Source organism: Lutjanus erythropterus, chromosome 14 (genome assembly GCF_056507025.1).
Source record: "Lutjanus erythropterus isolate fLutEry1 chromosome 14, fLutEry1.hap2, whole genome shotgun sequence".
Lineage (NCBI taxonomy): Eukaryota > Metazoa > Chordata > Actinopteri > Lutjaniformes > Lutjanidae > Lutjanus > Lutjanus erythropterus.
Window position 1 is genome coordinate 34,925,174 of NC_139330.1, and position 20,230 is coordinate 34,945,403.

Sequence of the window (20,230 nt, forward strand, 5' to 3'; positions counted from 1 at the left end):
TTATCTGATAGATACAGTTGCTACTTACCTTTTACACTAAGAATTTACATAAAAAACAAAAAGCTTATAAGTTTATAAAATGCAAGGCATTGTTTTAAGGGTCAGTTCAGCCATCCATCTAGATTTTTTGGGTGTGAGTTGCAGCATTCTGGAGAAATCAGCCATAGAGATGTCTGCCCTCTCTCCAGTATAATGGGATTAAATCATGGCACTCAAAGCACAACAAATACATTAGAAAAATTCAAAGCCAGTGTCTCTTTCCAGAAATCATGACCCGGTTACTCAAGATAATCCACAGATCTTGTTGTGAGCAGTTTCATGCAGGAACTAGTTTCTTTCTAATAGAAAGAAAGTAGGGTAGTTCTAATCTGCTGTTAGCATTAGCTACACTAGCCAAAGGCCGCCTATTTTCACAGTAAACCAAAAAACCTAGAGAGATTATCCTAGCAAAACCTATTTTTTCTTCTGTTGTGAAGTCATAAACACAGGAGAAAAAAATATGTAGACTTGGTACCTAATTTTGAAAAAATGTTCTTGGTTTTGTACTTGAACTAAGTCTTAAGTTAGTTTCCAATGGTGTGCTTGATTTCAATTCATCAAAAATACTGAGACGAAAAATTTTGCTTAAGCAGGTCCCGAGAAGAAAATGCATAACTTCAGCACCTGTGATCTATAAATCTCAAATTTAATTATTGACAGCGGCTGCCTTACAATCAGTGATTTCCCCTTATTTAATGAAGTACAAAGGAGAGTTCCATGAGGAACACTGTAAAAAGGAAAGTTGAGAATTTCAAGGCAACTGTCACTAAATTTTTAAGTTTTGTATCAAACTCAAACTAATTTTGAACTATACTTTTAAAAAAAAAATTTCAAACCATAATCTTTTGTTGATACAATTTACTTTTGTTCTTAGATAGACATGAATCTTTTGAGTTTTGGAAACAAAACATTTTGTATTTCAAAAATTGTTGAGTAAACTCATTAAAGTGAAAATGAATAATGGTTAATAATGTAATATTTTCAGTTGCAACCATTTAATGATAAATTTGGGGAACAATTTTTGAAATACAGAATTCTTTGTGTTCCTATAACCCGAAGACTCAAGTCCACAGAAGAAAACCAAATTATTAAATCAATAACTGATTACAGATTGGCAAAACCTTTTTGAGCTAATTTCAAAACTTAAGAATTTGAGTTTGACTTAAAATTTAGACATTTGCCTTGAGTTTTCTCAAGTTTCTTTCTTTTTCTTTTTTTTTATGGTGAACAGCTATGAACTAAAAGAGAAAAGCTATTTATTCCTCATAACTTTAATTGATAATTCCTATCACATTGCTCATAAAGCTGATGCAATGGTCGACACAAACTTGAGCACAGAACCAGCACATAACTCACTGTCTAGACTTGTTAAAGGAAAGTTTTAAAAATAACTACTTTTCTAATTGAGACATACTTAAGATGAAAATTGATTTTATAAAAGAGGCCTCAGACAGAAAATGAATCAGCAGCATTGTTTTCTCACTTGCCTCTCAGGGTGTCTGTAGCCTCCTCTAGCCTGATATTATTTCGTTTAGTATTTCATGGCAGCAGGGAGAAGATGTTCAGATTCTGTATATCAGACCAAAAGTTTTATTCATAAATAATATTCAGAACTGTTGGTTAAAATTTTGTTACATTATCAAGAAATAAATGTCATATATACAGAGAGATGTTAAGTCCAGTTCACTGCTGCCTGCATGGTGTACGTTCAGCTGAAAGAAAAAAAGCCCCACACACTCTCAGGTCACTGGTGTTGAGTGTCAACATGCCTGGCTCTTCCTCTCCCAGCCTGCTCTGGGCACGGCGTTCACCTTGTACTTGGCTGGTTGGAGGACCACGCCGAACTTTCCCTCCAGACTGGGCAGAGAGTGGCCGGGTGGGACGGAGAGGGTGAAGCGCTGCAGGATCCAGGACAGGAAGAGGAAGAGCTCCATCTTGGCCAAGGCCTCGCCCAGACACACCCGTACTCCGGCGCCGAACGGCAGGTAGCTGGGGGACGGGATGATCAGACCTGTGCCCTCGCTGTTCAAGAAACGACCTGCAGAGGAGGAGCACAGGAATCAGAGTCAACACACAAGCAAAACTACAAGAATCACAGTCATGAAACCAGCATCAGTGCTCATGTCCACAGAGCTGCTTCAGCACTAGCTCATATTTTGTCTGCATGTGAAAAATAGTTAAATTTTAAATTTTTTGTTTATTATTTTTTTTAATTGATGAGTTAGATGTTAAAGAGCAGCACAAGGGAGGTCATCAGAGAAGCAGTGAGGACAAACTGCATGTGAGAATATTTTCACATCTAACACAATGAATTAAGAGTTTATTTAAACTAAACCACAACTGGTGACTGTTGGAACAGTGGAAAGACGAACCAAGACAGTTTTGGTGAGTTTTATTTTGTTTCTGTTGAGTTTAAATTAGTTATGTTTTGCAATGATAAAATTACTGTTTCTGTAAATGGAGTTTGGTGGCAGAGCCAGGTCGACATCCTGTTTAATATATGATTTATGGATGAAGTGACTTTTTCCCCCCTACCCGTCTTCTCAAGACTTGAGGAAAGCTATGCAGGACGAGTCCTCCACTATAAGCTGATCAGCTGTTTGATCAGCCCACTGCTCTGAAACACACACTGGACTTTTAGTTCAGTTGCTGCCTGTCTCACTTCCTGCCAAACTCCAATAACAATTTTCTCAATTTAACACTTATAAACATCTACGCATTCTACGAGATTATTAATGATTTCATACGCCTCATAAACAGGCATGTACTCGTTCATCATACATTCTGCATTAATTTGAACTCTAATTAATTTGAAACGGGCAAACAAAAACACAAGTTACAGACTGGAATAGGAATTTCAAAGGACGCTACAGCTGCAGCATGGATGTCAGAGAAGTATTTCAACTTAACATGTTTGTCTCTAGCACTTTTAGTGGATGTACTTTGACAGTCGGTTATTTCCCATAATGATTACATTAAAACCTGTTTTGCAGCTAACGGTTGCAGCAGTCTCTCTCAATACTTTACCAATTTCAGAAATTGTTGTCCCTATTCGTCACAGAGACACAAAAACATGAGGAAATAGAATCCAGGTTGAAAAATGCCATTTAACAATAAAGGTACCCTTTAACAAAGACACTTGAGTGCATCTTTTCCAGGATAGAATATGGCACATCAGAGAAAAGTCTCCTCTCACCAGGGTCAAAGAGCTCTGGGTTTTTCCATTCCTTCTCATCATGGTGCAGAGACCACAGGTTGATGATGACTCGAGTTCCTTTCCTCACTGTGAAATCCCCGATGCTGCAGAGAAGCATAAAGACAGAGACGAAATGGTACAGGAACACGGTTCTCTCAGATTTAATGTCTGCAGGTCTGAAATTCTTTTCTGTGCATGAAACAAATATTCTAAATTTTCCATCATGTCAGAGGTGAGGGATTGCCCTGAGTGTACCTGGTGTCGCTGAGGGCCACATGGGGGATGAAGAGGGGAGCCACGGGGCGGATCCTTAACACCTCCCTGATGGTAGCCTCCAGGTAGGGCAGGCTGCCTCTGTCACTGAGCTGGGGAGACCTGTCCACCCCCACCTTGCTGTCCAGCTCCTCCTGGATACGCTTCTGAATCTAAACACACAAAAAAAACAATGTATGAGGGAGAATAAAACTTTTCGTTGGCTATATGAGCACACAAGGCAAATGCCCAACCTCTCATGCACACCACTGCACCCCCACCCTTACCTGTGGGTGGTGGATGAGGTAGCTGACGGCCCATTTGAGCACGGTGGTGGTTGTCTCCACGCCGGCTCCGAAGATGTCTCCCACAGTCATGAGGAGGTGGTCGTCAGTGAGGCCCACAGACTCTGCACTGATCTCTGCTGTGTTGTTGTTCTCAGCGCTGCGCTTGGCTCTGAGCAGAGCGTCCAGCAGGTCCCTCTGCACGTGATCGCTGTAGTCTGCCTGTACGGCACACACACACACACACACACACACACACACACATATAGTAAACAGCATACTGTATTTCATGGACTTTGTATTTAGCAGACAGAGCAACTTAAAATGACTACCACTGTGAAGTATGTCAGTGTCTGTGTATGACAATAATCATCATTTCAAAGCAGAGGAATGTGTTTGTTCAGACAGGTTGACTCGGTTGTTGAATATTACCCAATATTGTCCTTGTATTTAATATCACATATTTCCCATGCAATGTCTACTCATGAGTGCTGGATATAATGTTGTTTGATAGTTGAGAAGAGATGAACAGAGCTCCAAGATTAGAGTTGGACTGGCTCTCACCCCGCTGTCCTTCTATATATCTGATGGTCTGTTTCCATATTACTGCCTCAAACTGTTTTTCATGAATTTGTACAAATGTGTGCGATGTAACGAAGATTCAATATTAACATTTAGTTTTTGGTTTTAGGTCTCAGGTCTCAAAACCTTTATATAATGTGTAGGAAGATTTTTGGTAGCACTTTAATGTTTATGACTGTGGTCATTAAGTGTCATTCAACCAATTACAACATTTTTTTATGCTAAGTTATGCCCCCAAACAATGTCAACTTTGTATTGAAAATTACATCATTGATGAATGACACTGGTCATGGTTATGACAGTGTCATGTCAGTCTTGTGCACACTAGTTCTATCTTAATTGCATATATCCCCTGGGAGCACCCCTCTCTTCTTCATACATGATGTTATGCACAGCCCTTCAAATAAACTTCTTGGAAGTTGTTCTGATACAGTATCCTGTCATTTATTTCAGTTTATTTAAAAAGGAACCAGGTAGGAACATAGAACAGCAGTTACATAGCTGTTGAGTTCCAGAGAAATTCCCTTGAAAAACTGCTGAAACCTTAAATGGGTCTTTGACAGAGACCCATTTAAACCCAACCTTATCCTGTATATTTGTTGAATTGTATGCCTGCCTGTAAGTTACACAGCACAGGTAGACAAGTTTGTAACTTATGTATGTTCAGCTAACCTGTTGTGCACTGACTGAAGCTTTGCTCACATTGCTCGAACTTTTGTTGGCATCTGAAAGGGGGGCATGTCAGAGAAAGTTTTAACCTAGTGCTCTAACCCTGTCCCCGACATATAATAATGTAAAGTACAAAATTATTATAATTAATAGTTTCTTTTCATTTAAGCATTATTTAATGTTTAGGAGTAGGATTAGTGTATGATAATATACAATAATCTTTGCAAAAATTGGTAGTGGGTGACAATTATGAAATATTATTATACTTGACCTTATTTGTTATTATAAAATACTTCATACGGTGTTATGATTCATTATTAAGCACTATGAATATTTATGAGCCCACCTATTCTACCTATATTTATACAGTGCATTAAGCAGATTATAATGCATTATAAGTTTGTTTATAATGCTTCTAGACTTGGGAGTCATAGAAAGTGTTACCAACAGTTTTCCATTTTCCTTATATTTTTGCATTTTTTTTTAAGCTTTAAGAGATAATTGTTACAGATTGTGGATAAATGTCACCCTTAAATCTTTACCATCTTTACCTCATTAGTGACATCATAGTCACACACACACACACACACACACACACACACACACACACACACACACACACACACACACACACAGTTATTAGCAACTGTACCTTGTGTTTATCATATTGATTCTGTAGAAGTTCATCTCTGACTGCAACACACTGCTTTAGGAGACGCAGGTCTGCATTGGGAAAAATCTGTGACAAACAGACAGATGTAAGTTTACATATATATATATATATATATATATATATATATATATATATACAGTGTGATATATAAAATAATCACGCTATTATATTATCTATACACATTTTATGACTAACATAATCTCTATAATCAGTTTGTTGTCATTCTCATTCTCTTCTTTCATTCCCCCATGGTCCCTCTTATTTGAATCCAGAGTTGAGGATGATCATAGTAGGATTAAATATCCCATTTTACCAAAGCATTAGAGGGACAGTTCACCCCCTAACCAAAAACACATTTTTTCCCCTCTGGCCTGTAGTGCTGTTTATTATCTAGATAGTTTTGGTGTGAGCTGCAGAGTTTTGGAGGTATCAGCTGTAGAGATGTCTGCCTTTGCTTCAATATAATGGGACTAAACGGCACTCGGCTTGTGGTGCTAAAAGTACCAAAAAATCCATTTTAAAAAAACAAAACAAAACTAGTGTCCCTTTCTTCCTCTCTGCAGTAGAATGTACCAGAACTACTTTTTAAATAGTTCCTACATAAAACTGCTCACAAGGTCTGTGGCTTATCTTCACCAATCAGGTCATGATTTTCAGAAAGAGAGACTGGTTTTGAATTTTTCAAATGTATTTTTTAGTGCTTTGAGCACCACGAACTGAGTGCCATTCAGTCCTATTATATTGGCTAGAAGCAACTCACACCAAAACTATCTTGATGGAACAGCACTGAAGGCCAGGGGACAAATATGTTTTTTTTTATTTTGACTGTCCCTTTAACTAACAAGTCCATATAAATTAGTATAACTGCATTTTATACTACAAAATGTACAGCGCACAGTACATACTTGACATACATATCTTATAGGATTAATGAAGTATTAATAACATTGATTATATACTCATGATGCACCTTTAAATGTGTTCCTGTATATCTGCTCTATGTCCTGTGTGTCCCTAAGTGTTGATGTAGTCTACCTGTAACCATGGGAAGATGTCCACCAGGCTGTCCTTTGCCACCGTGTCCACGATGCCCTGGCTGTACTGCAGCATGGACTCAAACTCAGGGTCTCCTCTGCGGTAGGACGAGTTGAAGCAGAGTGAACAGATGACGTTGGTGACGGCTCGCGTCAGCTCAGGAGACAGATCCAGGGCCAGTCCAACGGCCGCTGCTTCAGACAGGACGGAGCACAGAGACTGAGCCTCTGCACAGACTGAGCAGGACACAGGAGACAGAGCAGCTTCACCTACTGACATGTTTACAGTCCCTACACTCTGAAGCATTCACGTATTTTTACTCTATATTGTGTGTGTATCAAAGACTCATACATCATATAATCTCACACACAGTGCCCTGCTGCCTAAATACACAACAGACCACCAAATGTGGATTAATCCGACAATGAAAATAATCCACAACAAATGCACTACTCCACTTTGTTAAAAAAAACCCACAGTGTTATTTAGGAAATGTCTAAGCCTTTTAAAAGGAACAGTTCATCCCAAAATCAAAAATACATATTTTCTACATATTTTACCAGAGAGATTCTACTAGAAAAAAAGTAGTTCTGGTAGATTCCACTGTAGTAAGAAAGTAGTTCCTATATGAAACTGCTCATAACAACCATGTCATGATTTTTGGAAAGAGACATTGCTGCTGAGTTTTTTCAGATAGATTCTTTGGTGCTTTGAGCTCCACAGGACCAGTGCAATGTAGTTCCATTATATTAGACAGAAGACAGACATCTTTGCAGCTGATATCTCCAAAACTCTGCAGCTCACATCGAAACAGTATAGATGGATAACAGCACCACAGGCCAGAGGAAAAATTCTGTACTTTTTAATTTTGGGTGAACTGTCCCTTTAAAATAAATAAACTAAGTATGTTAGTTGTTTTGAACTTTAAATTTAACTTATAGCAACTTTATAAAGTATTATAAGTGGTGGACATAATGCAGTCATAATTATTTATACCTCTGTGGCAAAGTGACAACAGCATTTAAGAGTCCTGGGTTACACAGCACATTATAATGACCATAACTTCAGCCAGTTATAGAGACACATAGAGAACTGTCCCTACGCATCATAACAGATTTTATGTTTCTGAAATGGCATAATGTCTTATAAACATCACACAATCACCAATTATCTTACTCACAGATATCATTTACATACTTAAATCTCACAAAGTCATGGTATAGGATATTATTGATGTTGTTAAGACATTATTCCATTTCACAAATTTAGAATTTATAATCTGTTGTGATATATTATAAATGCTAAACTTATCATATATAATGTCCACCACTTAAAATAATTTAGAAACTCTGTTATAAGTTGTCATGCATAATTAGACTTAAAAAGAGTTTTATAAAGCCTTATACATTATAAAGTATTACAAATGAGCTTATAATGCTTTATAGACATTACAGACATGACATGACCTTCATAGAGAGTGTTATCCTTTACTCCCTCTGATTAGTTTTTGTTTACATTACTCCCAAAGATATGTGCCACTGTGACAATATGAATAAGTAGAACAGAAATAATTCAGTCAGTGTACAATTTGAAAATGCAAATGAAATGTCAAAAGTTAAAGGGCTAGTACACCCAAATTACAATCACATCTCAACAGTTTTTACTAGATGTTTTTTCTTTTGGCTGAAAGTCATTTTAATATAAAGGGTTTACAGTGAAGTCCAGAGTATCAGGGGCACTGTGTCTGGAAAGTATGGAAGAGTATTAGTGCCAGGCATAAGATTTAAAAAAAATGAGAAGAGGAAGAATGTTTTAATTTTGTACTTCAAGACGAAAGTTGAAATATCGGAGGTGGGAACAAGTCATTGTTTTGTGAGTCCAAAGACCTAAACTTTAGTCCAAGTCAATTTGCAAGTCTTTTTGTGGATTTTGTCAAATGCAGGTGGGGGTGATTGCCTCTCTAGTAGCCCCATGTTAAAAAAAATGCTGTAAAAGTACCCTCTTTGTTGCCCCTAAGGTAGATACAACATGTTAAATGCCCCCTACAGCCCTTCTAGTTGACAAAATGCAGTAAAGTGCCTTCTAAGGTGGCCATGTAGGGGACAAAGTGAAGCACATCACGACTTTCAGTGAGCTGGGGCCCTCATTTTTTTGCCCATGACCCTTGGACAGCCTGAGCCTGCCACTGGAAAGACATATAACTATTGAGACAGTGGCATAAATCTCAGAGACAGATATCTCAGAAAATGGACAATTCAACACCACTATAGTGAAGGGAGGCAGCAAACTGTGGTACAAAATATCAGGGCTGCAATTTAAAAAGTACATACAGATTATAAGCCTCATGTTAAGTGAGAGGAGGCATACTGGAGGAGTATAGAGGGAACTGTACTTACTGATCTTCTCTATGGAGGCTGAGCCCTCTCCAAACATGCACAGAGCTCCATGGACTATTTTCCTGTGGAACCTCCAGGTAGGACTGTAGTCTCCAAATGCGATGTCTTTTCCATCTCTGGTCAGGACGTCTGTGGTCACCTTCATCACACACAGGACAGGGTGGAGAAGGAAAAAATACTGAAGATGACAGCTGCTATAGAGAAGAAGACAGTGAATTAGAAGTATACCCACAGTTCTGGGTCTTCCTGCAAATATCTTGCCCTTCTTCAGCAGGACTTCTTTGGCGTGTGTGTGCTGGTTGACGATGATGGCACAGTGGGGGCCCATCATCAGAGAGTACGTCGGTCCATATTTCTCCTGCAGCTGTTTGAACAACACATGAGGAGGGTGGGGGCTCCGCAGGCTCAGCAGGCTGCCGATCAGGGGCAGTGCCAGCAGGCTGGGGGGCTCCTGAGGGCCCCGTGCAGACGTCCTGAGCTTCAGCTGCAGCGCTAACAAAGCCAGGCCCACAGACAGGAACACACAGAGACACAGAAACCAGGCCATATCCCTGACGGAGGGGTGTGGGTCAGCGGAGGCCGAGCATCACAGAGAGGAGCTGAGCAGGAGGCTGTGAGCTGCTGCAGGGCTGCGCTTTTATATCCACCTCCTTCAATGTCACAGCCTTGACTCAGGCTGAGCCAATCCAAACAAGATAAGATGACACCTGATTCATTGAATCCTTGCAGAAAACCATGAGAGAACATATTCACATCACATGAACACTGTGAAAGTGTAGTCAGTGGTACTGTGCTGAAGTACACTTTTAGGGTCTTTGGACTTGAGTCTTACATTTTCTGCTGCAAATCCTGACAGCTGTAGTTAGTGCTTTCTTTACAGAGGAACATTTTGCACACAAAACTTATCATCAGTTCGATACACTGGTAGACATAAAACTACCCAAGAGTAAATAAAGTAGTTCAGATCAGCTGGATCCCAAATAGCTGACTAAAATAAAACAATAATATGGTAAACAATAATTTAACCAGTGGTGGAATGGAACTAAGTGCCTTTACTCAAGTACTGTACTTAAAGGGATAGTTCTCCCAAAAATTTAAATTCAGTCATTTTCTACTCACCCTCATGCCAATTTTAGTTTTTTAGTCCACAAAACACTGCTGGAGTTTCACTGGCAAACAGTGTTGCAGAATGTCCCAAACAGTGGAAGTGAATTTTGACAAGTTTTCAAAAAAAAAAAAAAAAAAGCCTTCATACTGCAGCCATACTACAGCCAGTTAGACGGCATGTTAAGTGAAGATTCAGGCTCAGAAAATGGCGTAAATGACATCTTTCAATTCAACTTGGCATGCTGGGGCTTTAGGTGATTTGGATTACACCAGACGAGCAGTATGGAGGCATTTTATGCTTTTTCTTGTCTTTCCTGTTTGAAAACTGGTCACCATTCACTTCCATTGTTTGGGACATTCTGCAACACTGTTTGCCAGTGAAAAAAACTAAACCTGAACTTCAGTCGGCATGAGGGCAAGTAGATAATGACTGAATTTTCATTTTTGGGTGAACTATCCCTTTTAGTACAAATTCAAGGTATTTGTACTTTACTGAATTATTTCCATTGTATGTAACTTTATATTCTACTCTACTACATTTCAGAGGCAGATATTTTACTTTTTACTCCACTACATTTGTCTGACAGCTTTAGTTACTAGTGACTTTTCAGATTACATTTTTTTTTAATCCCCTTCCTGTCTATTTAAAAACCAAATATCTCCAGATGTATTGATTTTGAATGTTTATGATAAACTGAAGGATGAAGAGTTTCTTTATAAATTGAGAAAATTCTTATGTTTCTCCAACTAAATGAACTCTTTAAAAGCCCTCTTGGATTAGCTGGAAAATAGACAACACCACAAAGCTGACACTTTTTAGATATATGCGGTTCTCACAGGACAGCCATGCAACAAACATAATTATGTTACAGACTATGACCATGATGACCATGATGCACTACTGTGTATCTAACAGTATGCTATATAAAGTAGTAAAATGAGCTCTACCTTAAACATCAGCAGTAAAATGCAACACACACAAATGCAGCAGTAATATATAGTAGCAAAACACTGACAGGAACCATTTTACTACAATAAGAACTTATGACTATTCATACTCTAAGTACATTGTGATGATGAAACTTACGCAGGCTACTATTACTTACACAAGGCTTTAAATGCAGGATTTTTTCATGTAGTGGAGTATTTTCATAGTGAAGTATTGGTACTATGGCCTATTTTACTTAAGGGTCTAAAGTATTTCCTCCACCACTGAATATAACATCATAGCAATGTGAATTTTGCATGACTGTTTTAACTTTGAAAGCTAATTGCATTTCACAAATTATACTTCAGAACTTTCACTACAGCATCAAGTAAAATATTGAATATAGGACTGTTACTCATAGTGAAGTGTTTGTTACATTGTGGTAGTTATGAATACGTCTTTCACCAGTGATAGTAACTTTACTGGTTAATTAACTTATTTTGTTCTCCTTTGATATGCTGTTTATTTTTATTACTGTACATAATTTACATAGACCTAGTTAATATTTAAATAGCATCACACATTTAAATTGCATCAGCAAAGCAGATAATGCTGTAAATTAAAAGCTACAAAAATAAAATGACCTATCCAATTTATTAACTGCATATAACAATGTATTTTGAACTATCATAAATTGTGAAATGAGGCATGCGTAGTCTCAGTCTGGTGGACGCGTTGCTGTGTGTTTTGTCCCTGCCCGCGCACCGTCATTAGCCAAAACAGAAAATGGCGTCAGCTGAGTCCCAGCCGCGGTTCGGCCAGTCTGTTAAAGGTTTATTGTCCGATAAAGTGGGCTCGTGCAGCGGGGACGTCATCGCTCTGACCCGCCAGGTGCTGAAGGGATCCCGCAGTCAGGAGGTAAAACCAAACGAGTCTCTTCATGAGGAAATGACAGCTGCTGCTAACTGCTTCATCAGTAACCGGAACTACCGGAAACAGCCAGAACAGTCATTTTGTCTTCAAAATAAAAGCCTGTCTCGGACAGCCGGCAGTATTGTTATTGACTCCATCAGTAGGGATTTAATTTTGAAATTCGAGCTTTAGGTTTTATTTTCGTTAACTTGATACTATTAGCTACTATATTGCAGGTCAACATTAGCATGATTCAGTTAATATTTTTCTTTTTCTTTGTAGCTAACGCTTAGTTGCGTTATTAAAATGCAACTGAACTTTAATAATGTTGACATATTGTTTTTAGTGTCAGACAACAATCATGAATTCAGTGTTGAAGATGAAGTAACATCCTCTTAGCTTTACTTTCCCCAGACACTGGTGGAGGAAGTATTCAGATCTTACACTTATGGAAATACTCGTTTACTAGTAAAAGTCCTGCGTTTTAAATTTTACTTAAGTACAAAAGTAGTGTTTATCAAAACATACTTAAAAGTACTCATGATCCAGAATGGCTAATTTCAGAATAATATATTTTATTAATTAATTATGATTACTGACGCATTAATGCATCAGCCATTTTTATTTATGTATATTCTATATAAATCATTATGTACTGCTGGGTAGCTTGTAAACCTCCAAAGGATTAATAAACTTTTGAATGATACAATAACATCATAATTCGTCTGAATAATTTCTTAATTTGTTGATTATATTTTGCACAAGCAGTTTGAATCTGAGAAGTAGTAACTTAATGATGAACTCAAATGAAATGTAGTGTAGTACAAGTATAAAGTAAAGTAAATGTACTGAGTTTCCACCACTTTTCATAAACATAAACTGTCCAGTTTAACTGTTAAAATAAAGTCTATATAATTAAAAAGATCATTGTACAGTAAAATGAACCTGCAACTGTTTTTGTAATGGAGTCATTGTTTGAGTCATTTTTCCATCAAACCTCTCAACTGTAAGAATTTACTGCTGTTCTTTTGTATTTGATTATTTTTTAGCTTGGAACATTTTGTCTGATAAAAACAGGAAATTGGAAGACAGCACCTCGAGCACTAGGAAATATTTTATTATTATTATTATTTATTTATTTATTTATTTATTTGTACTGTTTTTCTGTTTTTGTTTTTTTGTTTTTTTAAATAACCAGTTTTGGCCTAACCTAAACTAAAGGCCTTATTCTTGCTAATGTCTCCTCCAGCTTCTTGGTCAAGCAGCAAGAAACATGGTGATTCAGGAGGACGCCATCCTGCACTCTGAGGATGTGAGTATGAGAGCTGTGGAGGACAACTACACACTACAACCTCAAAAATAACATGCATCTTGTCTCAACATAAACTGACCAGTTTTACAGAGATGTCTAATATGTGATAACTAAATGAATAAATAAAATTATTGTGTGTTCGGTTCACAAAATGACACAGTTCAGCATCATTATAATCTGTCTTCCAGAGTTTGAGAAAAATGTCCATCATCACTACACATTTACAGTACCAGTGAGTATCAGTCAGCTGTTTATGAGGACAAATATGTGAAAGTTTTGTTTAAACTGGAAGTGAATATTGAACGAGTCTCTCTCTCTCTCTCTGTGTGTGTGTGTGTTTGTGTGTGTCACAAAGGCAAGAGGCCATCCAGAAGAAGTGAGTCTAAACTCTATATTGTGTTGAACCAGCTGACATCAGTGTCTCAGCAGTAAGTCATAACACACACTGATGACGTTCACTGACTCTCTGTTTGCTTGTGTCTGTCCTCCAGTGTGGAGCACTCTAAAAACCTGCAGGACCAGCTGAGACACCTGCTCAAGTGACCTCGCAGCCCGACCTCAGGAGGGTCTGACCCGTGTTCAGCGCTGTCTCAGCAGGATTTGAAGCAGTTTAATGTTGCACCACATGGATAATCTGCCATTATTTGTTTGTGACACACTGCTGGCTGGTACAGTTGGACTGTTTTGGCAGTGACGTGCTGCAGTACACAAACACAGTACCTGTGTTTAAGGACTGTGGGAAGTTTTTGTTTTCTTGAGTTATGTCAAATGTTTTGATCATTTGTATTACATTAATTTATTAAATACCTCGTCTGCATCACCATGACTCATCATTATGTGTATCAAATCAAACAGCACATAACTGTGTGAGTGGAAAAATGATATAAGAATCACAATCTGCTTTAGTGGCAAAATATGTGTGCACATACAAGGAATCTGACTTTAGTTTTGCTTAAACAGTAATAGACATACAGCTGAGAATGAGGATAACAAAGCTGAACAAGTTGGAAAGTAACTTAGTTACTTGTTTATGTATGTGTATGTGTAATTGCTGGCCTCAAAGGATCAGTGCGTAGGATTTAGTGACATCTCGTGCTGACCTTGCAAATTGCAAACACCTCATCTCACCCTCCCCTTCCAGACTCCATCCATGGGTGAGGAGCTGCTCCCTCTGTTTTTAAGGCAACAGAAACACAAGGATTCTTATTTTCAGGTGATTATACATTAAACGGACAGTTTGCCTCAAAATCAAATATGCACATTTCTCCCAGTCTGTAGTGCTGTTTATTCATCTAGATAGTTTTGGTGTGAGTTGTGGACATATTGGCTGTAAAGATGTCTGCCTTTTCTCCAATATGATGGAACTAAATGACACTTTGTAGTGCCCAAAGCGCCAAAAGAATGACATGACCCAGCTACTAAAGATAATTCACAGGCCTTGTAGTCAGCAGTTTCATGTAGGAACTGCTTTCTTTCTGCAGTAGAATCTACCAGAACTACTCTTGAATCCTTTCTACCAGAAAGAAAGTAGTTCCTCCATGAAACTGCTCACATCTTGACTAACCATGTCATGATTTTGCCGAGTGCAATTTAGTCCTGTTATACTGGAGAGAAGACAGACATCTCTACAGCTGATATCTCCAAAACTCTGCAACTCACACCAAAAAATGGTAGCTGTAGAAACAACACTACAGGACAGGGACTGAACATGTATCTTTGATTTTAGAGTGAACTGTCCCTTTGACGCAATCATTCTTATGAATACTATATTCCAATTCTGACAGTAAAGCCCCCTAAATCTTCCACACTGGACCTTTAACTACCACTCTGTGGTACTTTTACTGGAGTATTTTATTTTTTTCCCACTTTATATATCTACGTCACTACATTTCAGAAGTTAAGATGATGATAAATATATTAATGCATCAATAATTATAACCCACAATATACATCATTCTGAAATGGGTATTTCTGCATAATTCCTACTTTTACCTTTGATACTTTTAAGTATATTTTGATGCTAATACTTTTTGTGTGTAGTTACCATGGTAACATTTTCAATGCAGGACTTTTACTTGTGTAAGAGTATTTTTAGAGTGTGGTATTATTACTTGAGACTCAACAGTCAACTATTTTTCTCAAGAATCATCTGCAGCAGCTTTAGGTAAGCTTTCCTTCACATCTGGATTCCAGTGTGTGTATATTCATCTTTGTCATTTAGGTATTAAGAGAACTAAGACAAAAAGAAACATGAGCACTGATGAACACTGATGAACTGGGACATGTTCTGGCAGGGACACAGAGTCCACAGGCCTTGTATTTCAAGGATGGAGCAGAACCTGACGGTGTGCGCTGACCAAACACACTAACACGTGTTTAAACTACCTGCTGAAGATCTATCTGGTGATCTTGGTGCTGTGGGTCACACTAGGGTACATCTGACCCAAATATATCTCTTACAGGTTTGCTTAAATCAGTATTTAAGGGCACAGTCCACAGTCTCACAGCCGCCAGTGAACAGGAAATGAAATGTCCATATTTAAAAAATATTTCTCCACAAAGGTGAGAAATTGCAGCCTGGAGTCTTTGTGCATCATCAGCTCCAACTCTTGATAAGGAGCAAAGAGGCAAACTTATCAGCAGGCTGAAGGACAAACAGCTGCTTGACCCTGATGGCGTCCCTGAGGACCTGCTGCTGAGTCTTGTTACCTAACGCTGCACGTGTTCCACAGCAGCACATGTACAGTGCACTGCTGCTGAGCTGATGAGGAGGATCCAGGACTGGACACATGAACAGAGGACATACTGGCCTTCAGAGAGAAAACAGAGCTGTATATGAAACTGCAGATCTGAGAGAAACCCTTGAAACGGCTGAATAATGGACCAGTTATCATAAGCTTAAAGGACCATTCCAGTTTTTTTTTTTAAATATTTAATCCAATGTATTACAGACAGCACACATATACTTTAACAGTATGGGAAATAGTCATATTGTATCCTCTCTGAACAGGATTTTGTATAATGTCCATTTCACACCCTTCGATAAAATTTTCTATTGAAGTGCTTGTAATAAGTTAACAGGTTATTAGGCCCTCATAAGTTGATTATTAACATTTTATATGTTAGTAAGACTGTATAAGTGTTAACTGTAGCACAATAAAATATCTTATTATTAGATTATAGCAATAGGGTTTGAATCCAGCTCAGAACATATTCCCTACTCTCTCCCCTCCCCTCCCCTCTCTCTCTGCAGGTGTCACTGTCCAATACAGACAAAAAACCTGAAAATAATAATACATTTGGAACATCTAACTGAGGGTCAAAACCAGATGTTTGAATAGAAATAAATCATGTTTCTTTTGTTCTGGTCAGTCAGACTGGTGCACAGTCTGCTGGACATTTTGAATGCCTTCATTTGCTTTTTACTGCATTAGTTAGTTAGTGAGTTTAATTTTACACTTCTACTTGGCTTTAGAAGCAAAAAGATCCCACACAATGTCTTCTGCAAATTCAAGACTTTATCAACAATGTAATTTGACAAAACACGAGGAGAGACCATTTAAATAGACAGAGTAATCCACATGGATCAATCAGGTCATACTACATTTATTTATTTATTTATTTATTTATTTCTCAGGGACAGTGCATATTAATGAACATTGCTATAAATATACTAGAATTAGCCAGAGGGCTAGTTTTAATCTGTAGTCCTGGCCAGATGTAAAGTTGACAACCTAAAATCAAGATAAATATTTACAACATATAGTTTGAACAGTTCTCTAAAAATATCCAGAAGGCAGACAGGAGTCCTGCTGTTTTTTTATAGTTTACAGATTTATTTTTGCACAATTAAAAGTAATAAAAAGCAAAGATCACAAATGAAATGCAGTGCAGGGAAAGGCAAAAAAAACCCAGAGGGCCTATTTGAAGCCTACACTTAAATATCATTTTCACAGTTATTAAGTTATCAAAGTTATTAAGAACTCAAAAATACAGAACAATACAAAAAATATTACAAGTGACAGCAGAAAACAGTGATAAGTGTCCATTTAAAAGCAGAAAATGTGATGTGTACAGGAGTGTGTGTTATTATGCCGTTTCCTCTCTGATGTAAATGTGGACCTACAGGTGAGCTCTTTCACAGTTCAAACTGGATAAAAGCAGTTTAGTCCCAGACCCCGTCAGCAGGTTTAAAGTCACTTTCAGCTCTTCTCTTAAACCTTGAGTCTAAATAACGTTCTCCCCCTGTGACAGCTCGTCATCTTATCACATCCCCGAGGTCTGCCAGGATCCACGTCCAGGGACAGGAAACACCTCACAGCCTCCGCCTCTCAGGACTCCAAGACTAAACACTGTGTGTGCTGATGGCTCAGGATCATAATTATCATCCAAACATGCAAGTTGTATTTCATATATATACACACACACACACACACACACACCATGACTATTAGAAGAGCAAACTTTTCCTGTACAAGCTCATATGTTTGCTGAGGCTTTCAGCACTCTTTCATTTCACTCTCTGAATTAAAACTGTCATCTAGAGACAGGTGGGAAATGAAACAAACAAACAAAAAAAAAAAAAAAAAAAAAAATACCATTCAGTGTGTTACTCAGGTGTTCCACCACCACCAGCCTCCAGATGTGTTGAGATCATTTTCATGTTCATTAAACCAGCCGTCTTGTATAAAAGCTCCTACATTAGTTATGCTCCAACGCTCATTTAGGTTTTGATTTTAATTTGTCATTTGTCATTGTTGTTTTCTTTTGAAGAAATAGTCCCAGTTCAAACTGTCCACAGTGACTCTCTGTGATGATCCAGAGACACTGGACATTGTTTAGAGCAGTGGTTCCCAAAAGTTGAATTTTAGTGAAATAAATGTTGGCAGGATAGGATCACCAAACTCTTATTTGTTTATTTCCTCTACATAGATCATATTCATTCAACTTTGTGTCACTCTTTATTTCATCCTTGGTTTTCCACGACCCTCTGCAGTGTCTACAGGCCCACCAGGACGGCTCACCCTTCAGTGTGGGAACAACTGGTTTAAGGAGAGAGTCATTACTATTGAATGTTTCAAATGCCATTTTTCACTGCTTTGTGTGGCACAGAGGAAAATCCAGGCACCTCCACTGTACTGAGTGGAAACAGAAAGTTCAGAGATCCAGATCCAGGTCCAGGACTGGACGAACAAAACCAAAAGGATCATGGACAGAACTACCGAAGCCCTGAGAGAACAAGCTGTGTCTGATCTAAACCGTTTTCTCTGCTGTGTTTATGGGTGAAGAACAGAAAATATATTATTATAATTATTGTTATATATTTGTCACAGCAGTTTAGTTAACACATTCAGCTCCCTCTGCTGGGAGCTTCCTGTAAATGAGTACCATCAATATATTCCACTGTATATTTGGTTGAAGTGCTGTGAACTCGTCCAGGTTAGAACAGCTCTCCTACACCCAGGAGGAGAGATGGTGACAGTCATCAAGTTTAGAAAGCTGATATAATTCTTCTTGCAGGGCCAAAACTTCACCACGCTGCTTTGTTTTTAAAGCAGAAACACTCGGGATTATCATTACTGATTCAGCAGGGAGATGCTGCAGACTCATGTGCCAATCACAGGTTTTCGAACAGACAAGAAAAGCTTTGATCAGGTTTTGGAGAAGAGATCCAAGTCATGGAAACAACTGAGCTGAGTTTGGTTTGATGGATGATAAAAAACAGATCACCTGACAGTATAAAGCTCCTCCGGTTGATGTGAGTGAACACAACAATAGAACAATCGGCAATGAAAAGATGTGGAAGTGGGTGACAGAGCACAGAGCGAACAACAAACCTCCAGTTATCAACTAGAGCCTGATTGATATATTAGTCGACTGATAGTGGCTTATCACAGCTGTTTGTATTGATACCTGCCAAAATACTGTACAAACTCCACTGATATTAGGGCTGCATATCTTTCAAAAATGACAGTACCAGTACGCTCACAATGATACTGATATTACTGATATTTTACACTGTGTACCACCTCACTCACACTTTTAAGTAGCCACTAGCAGTTGTGCTCAGTTCACTGTCATTCACTCCTTTTTCAACACAGCTGCTTGAATATTCTGCTGACCTGCACTTTTCTTCATCATCATCATCCACAGTTGCAGTGTGTCTTCATTTGACCTCCTCACTATCTTAATGGCATGATTATGACAATGTAGTTGACTGATACTAAAACAAAAATACAGAAATGAAACATTTAACATTTTTTCACATTCATCCAAATACAACTAGAGGGACTCTCTGTACTACCAGTGGTACAGTGTGAGGATCTAGGCAATAGAGAGCTTCACTGATTTTTTTCAAACTTCATTTGATGTCCATCGTGACTGAAAACCTTCCTGAAATGATTCTTCATCATTTTACGCATTTATTTTTATAAGAAACCACAGGTGTGCAGTATAGCTGTACTATTAAATATTTTGGTGGCATTTCGGCACACTGAAATGTCAAAATTGTCAAATGCATCACACCTGACTTCACCATAACAGTGTTGTCTGTGTTATAGCTCCTGCTGTAGCAAGCCAATCACATGTTGCATTAAACTGAAGAATGCTTGTGGTGATTGTTTTTTCTTGATCGAGAGAGGAATAAAATGAAAATGTGTAGTTTGACTGGAGAAGTTATACTTCTACTACTAATACTACTTGGTACTTTGTTATTTCAGTCGATAGCTTACAAGTATCTAGTAGTTAAGATATCCAGCTCTATCTGATCTTAACTCTGTTTTTGAAAGACAATAATACAGTTCTTTCTCTTTTTAAATTCTTATTTGATGCTTCAGTTTTAAAGG

At 38.1% G+C, this 20,230-nt stretch overlaps 2 protein-coding genes across 2 annotated transcripts; one reads left to right on the plus strand and one right to left on the minus strand.

Annotated features, from left to right (window-relative positions):
• Positions 1-1,111: 1,111 nt before the first annotated feature.
• cyp17a1 (cytochrome P450, family 17, subfamily A, polypeptide 1) lies at positions 1,112-10,365 on the minus strand. The gene is made up of 8 exons (XM_084736609.1): positions 9,359-10,365; positions 9,127-9,265; positions 6,731-6,966; positions 5,675-5,761; positions 3,775-3,993; positions 3,491-3,660; positions 3,236-3,339; positions 1,112-2,077 (listed from the first exon to the last, which is right to left on the minus strand). The coding sequence occupies exons 1-8, from the start codon at positions 9,671-9,673 to the stop codon at positions 1,800-1,802; spliced, it is 1,548 nt and encodes a 515-aa protein (XP_084592735.1). The 5' UTR covers positions 9,674-10,365; the 3' UTR covers positions 1,112-1,799.
• A 1,544-nt stretch (positions 10,366-11,909) lies between these two features.
• On the plus strand, positions 11,910-14,202 carry borcs7 (BLOC-1 related complex subunit 7). The gene is made up of 5 exons (XM_084735954.1): positions 11,910-12,079; positions 13,323-13,385; positions 13,574-13,617; positions 13,741-13,761; positions 13,877-14,202. The coding sequence occupies exons 1-5, from the start codon at positions 11,948-11,950 to the stop codon at positions 13,926-13,928; spliced, it is 312 nt and encodes a 103-aa protein (XP_084592080.1). The 5' UTR covers positions 11,910-11,947; the 3' UTR covers positions 13,929-14,202.
• The last annotated feature ends 6,028 nt before the right edge of the window (positions 14,203-20,230 follow it).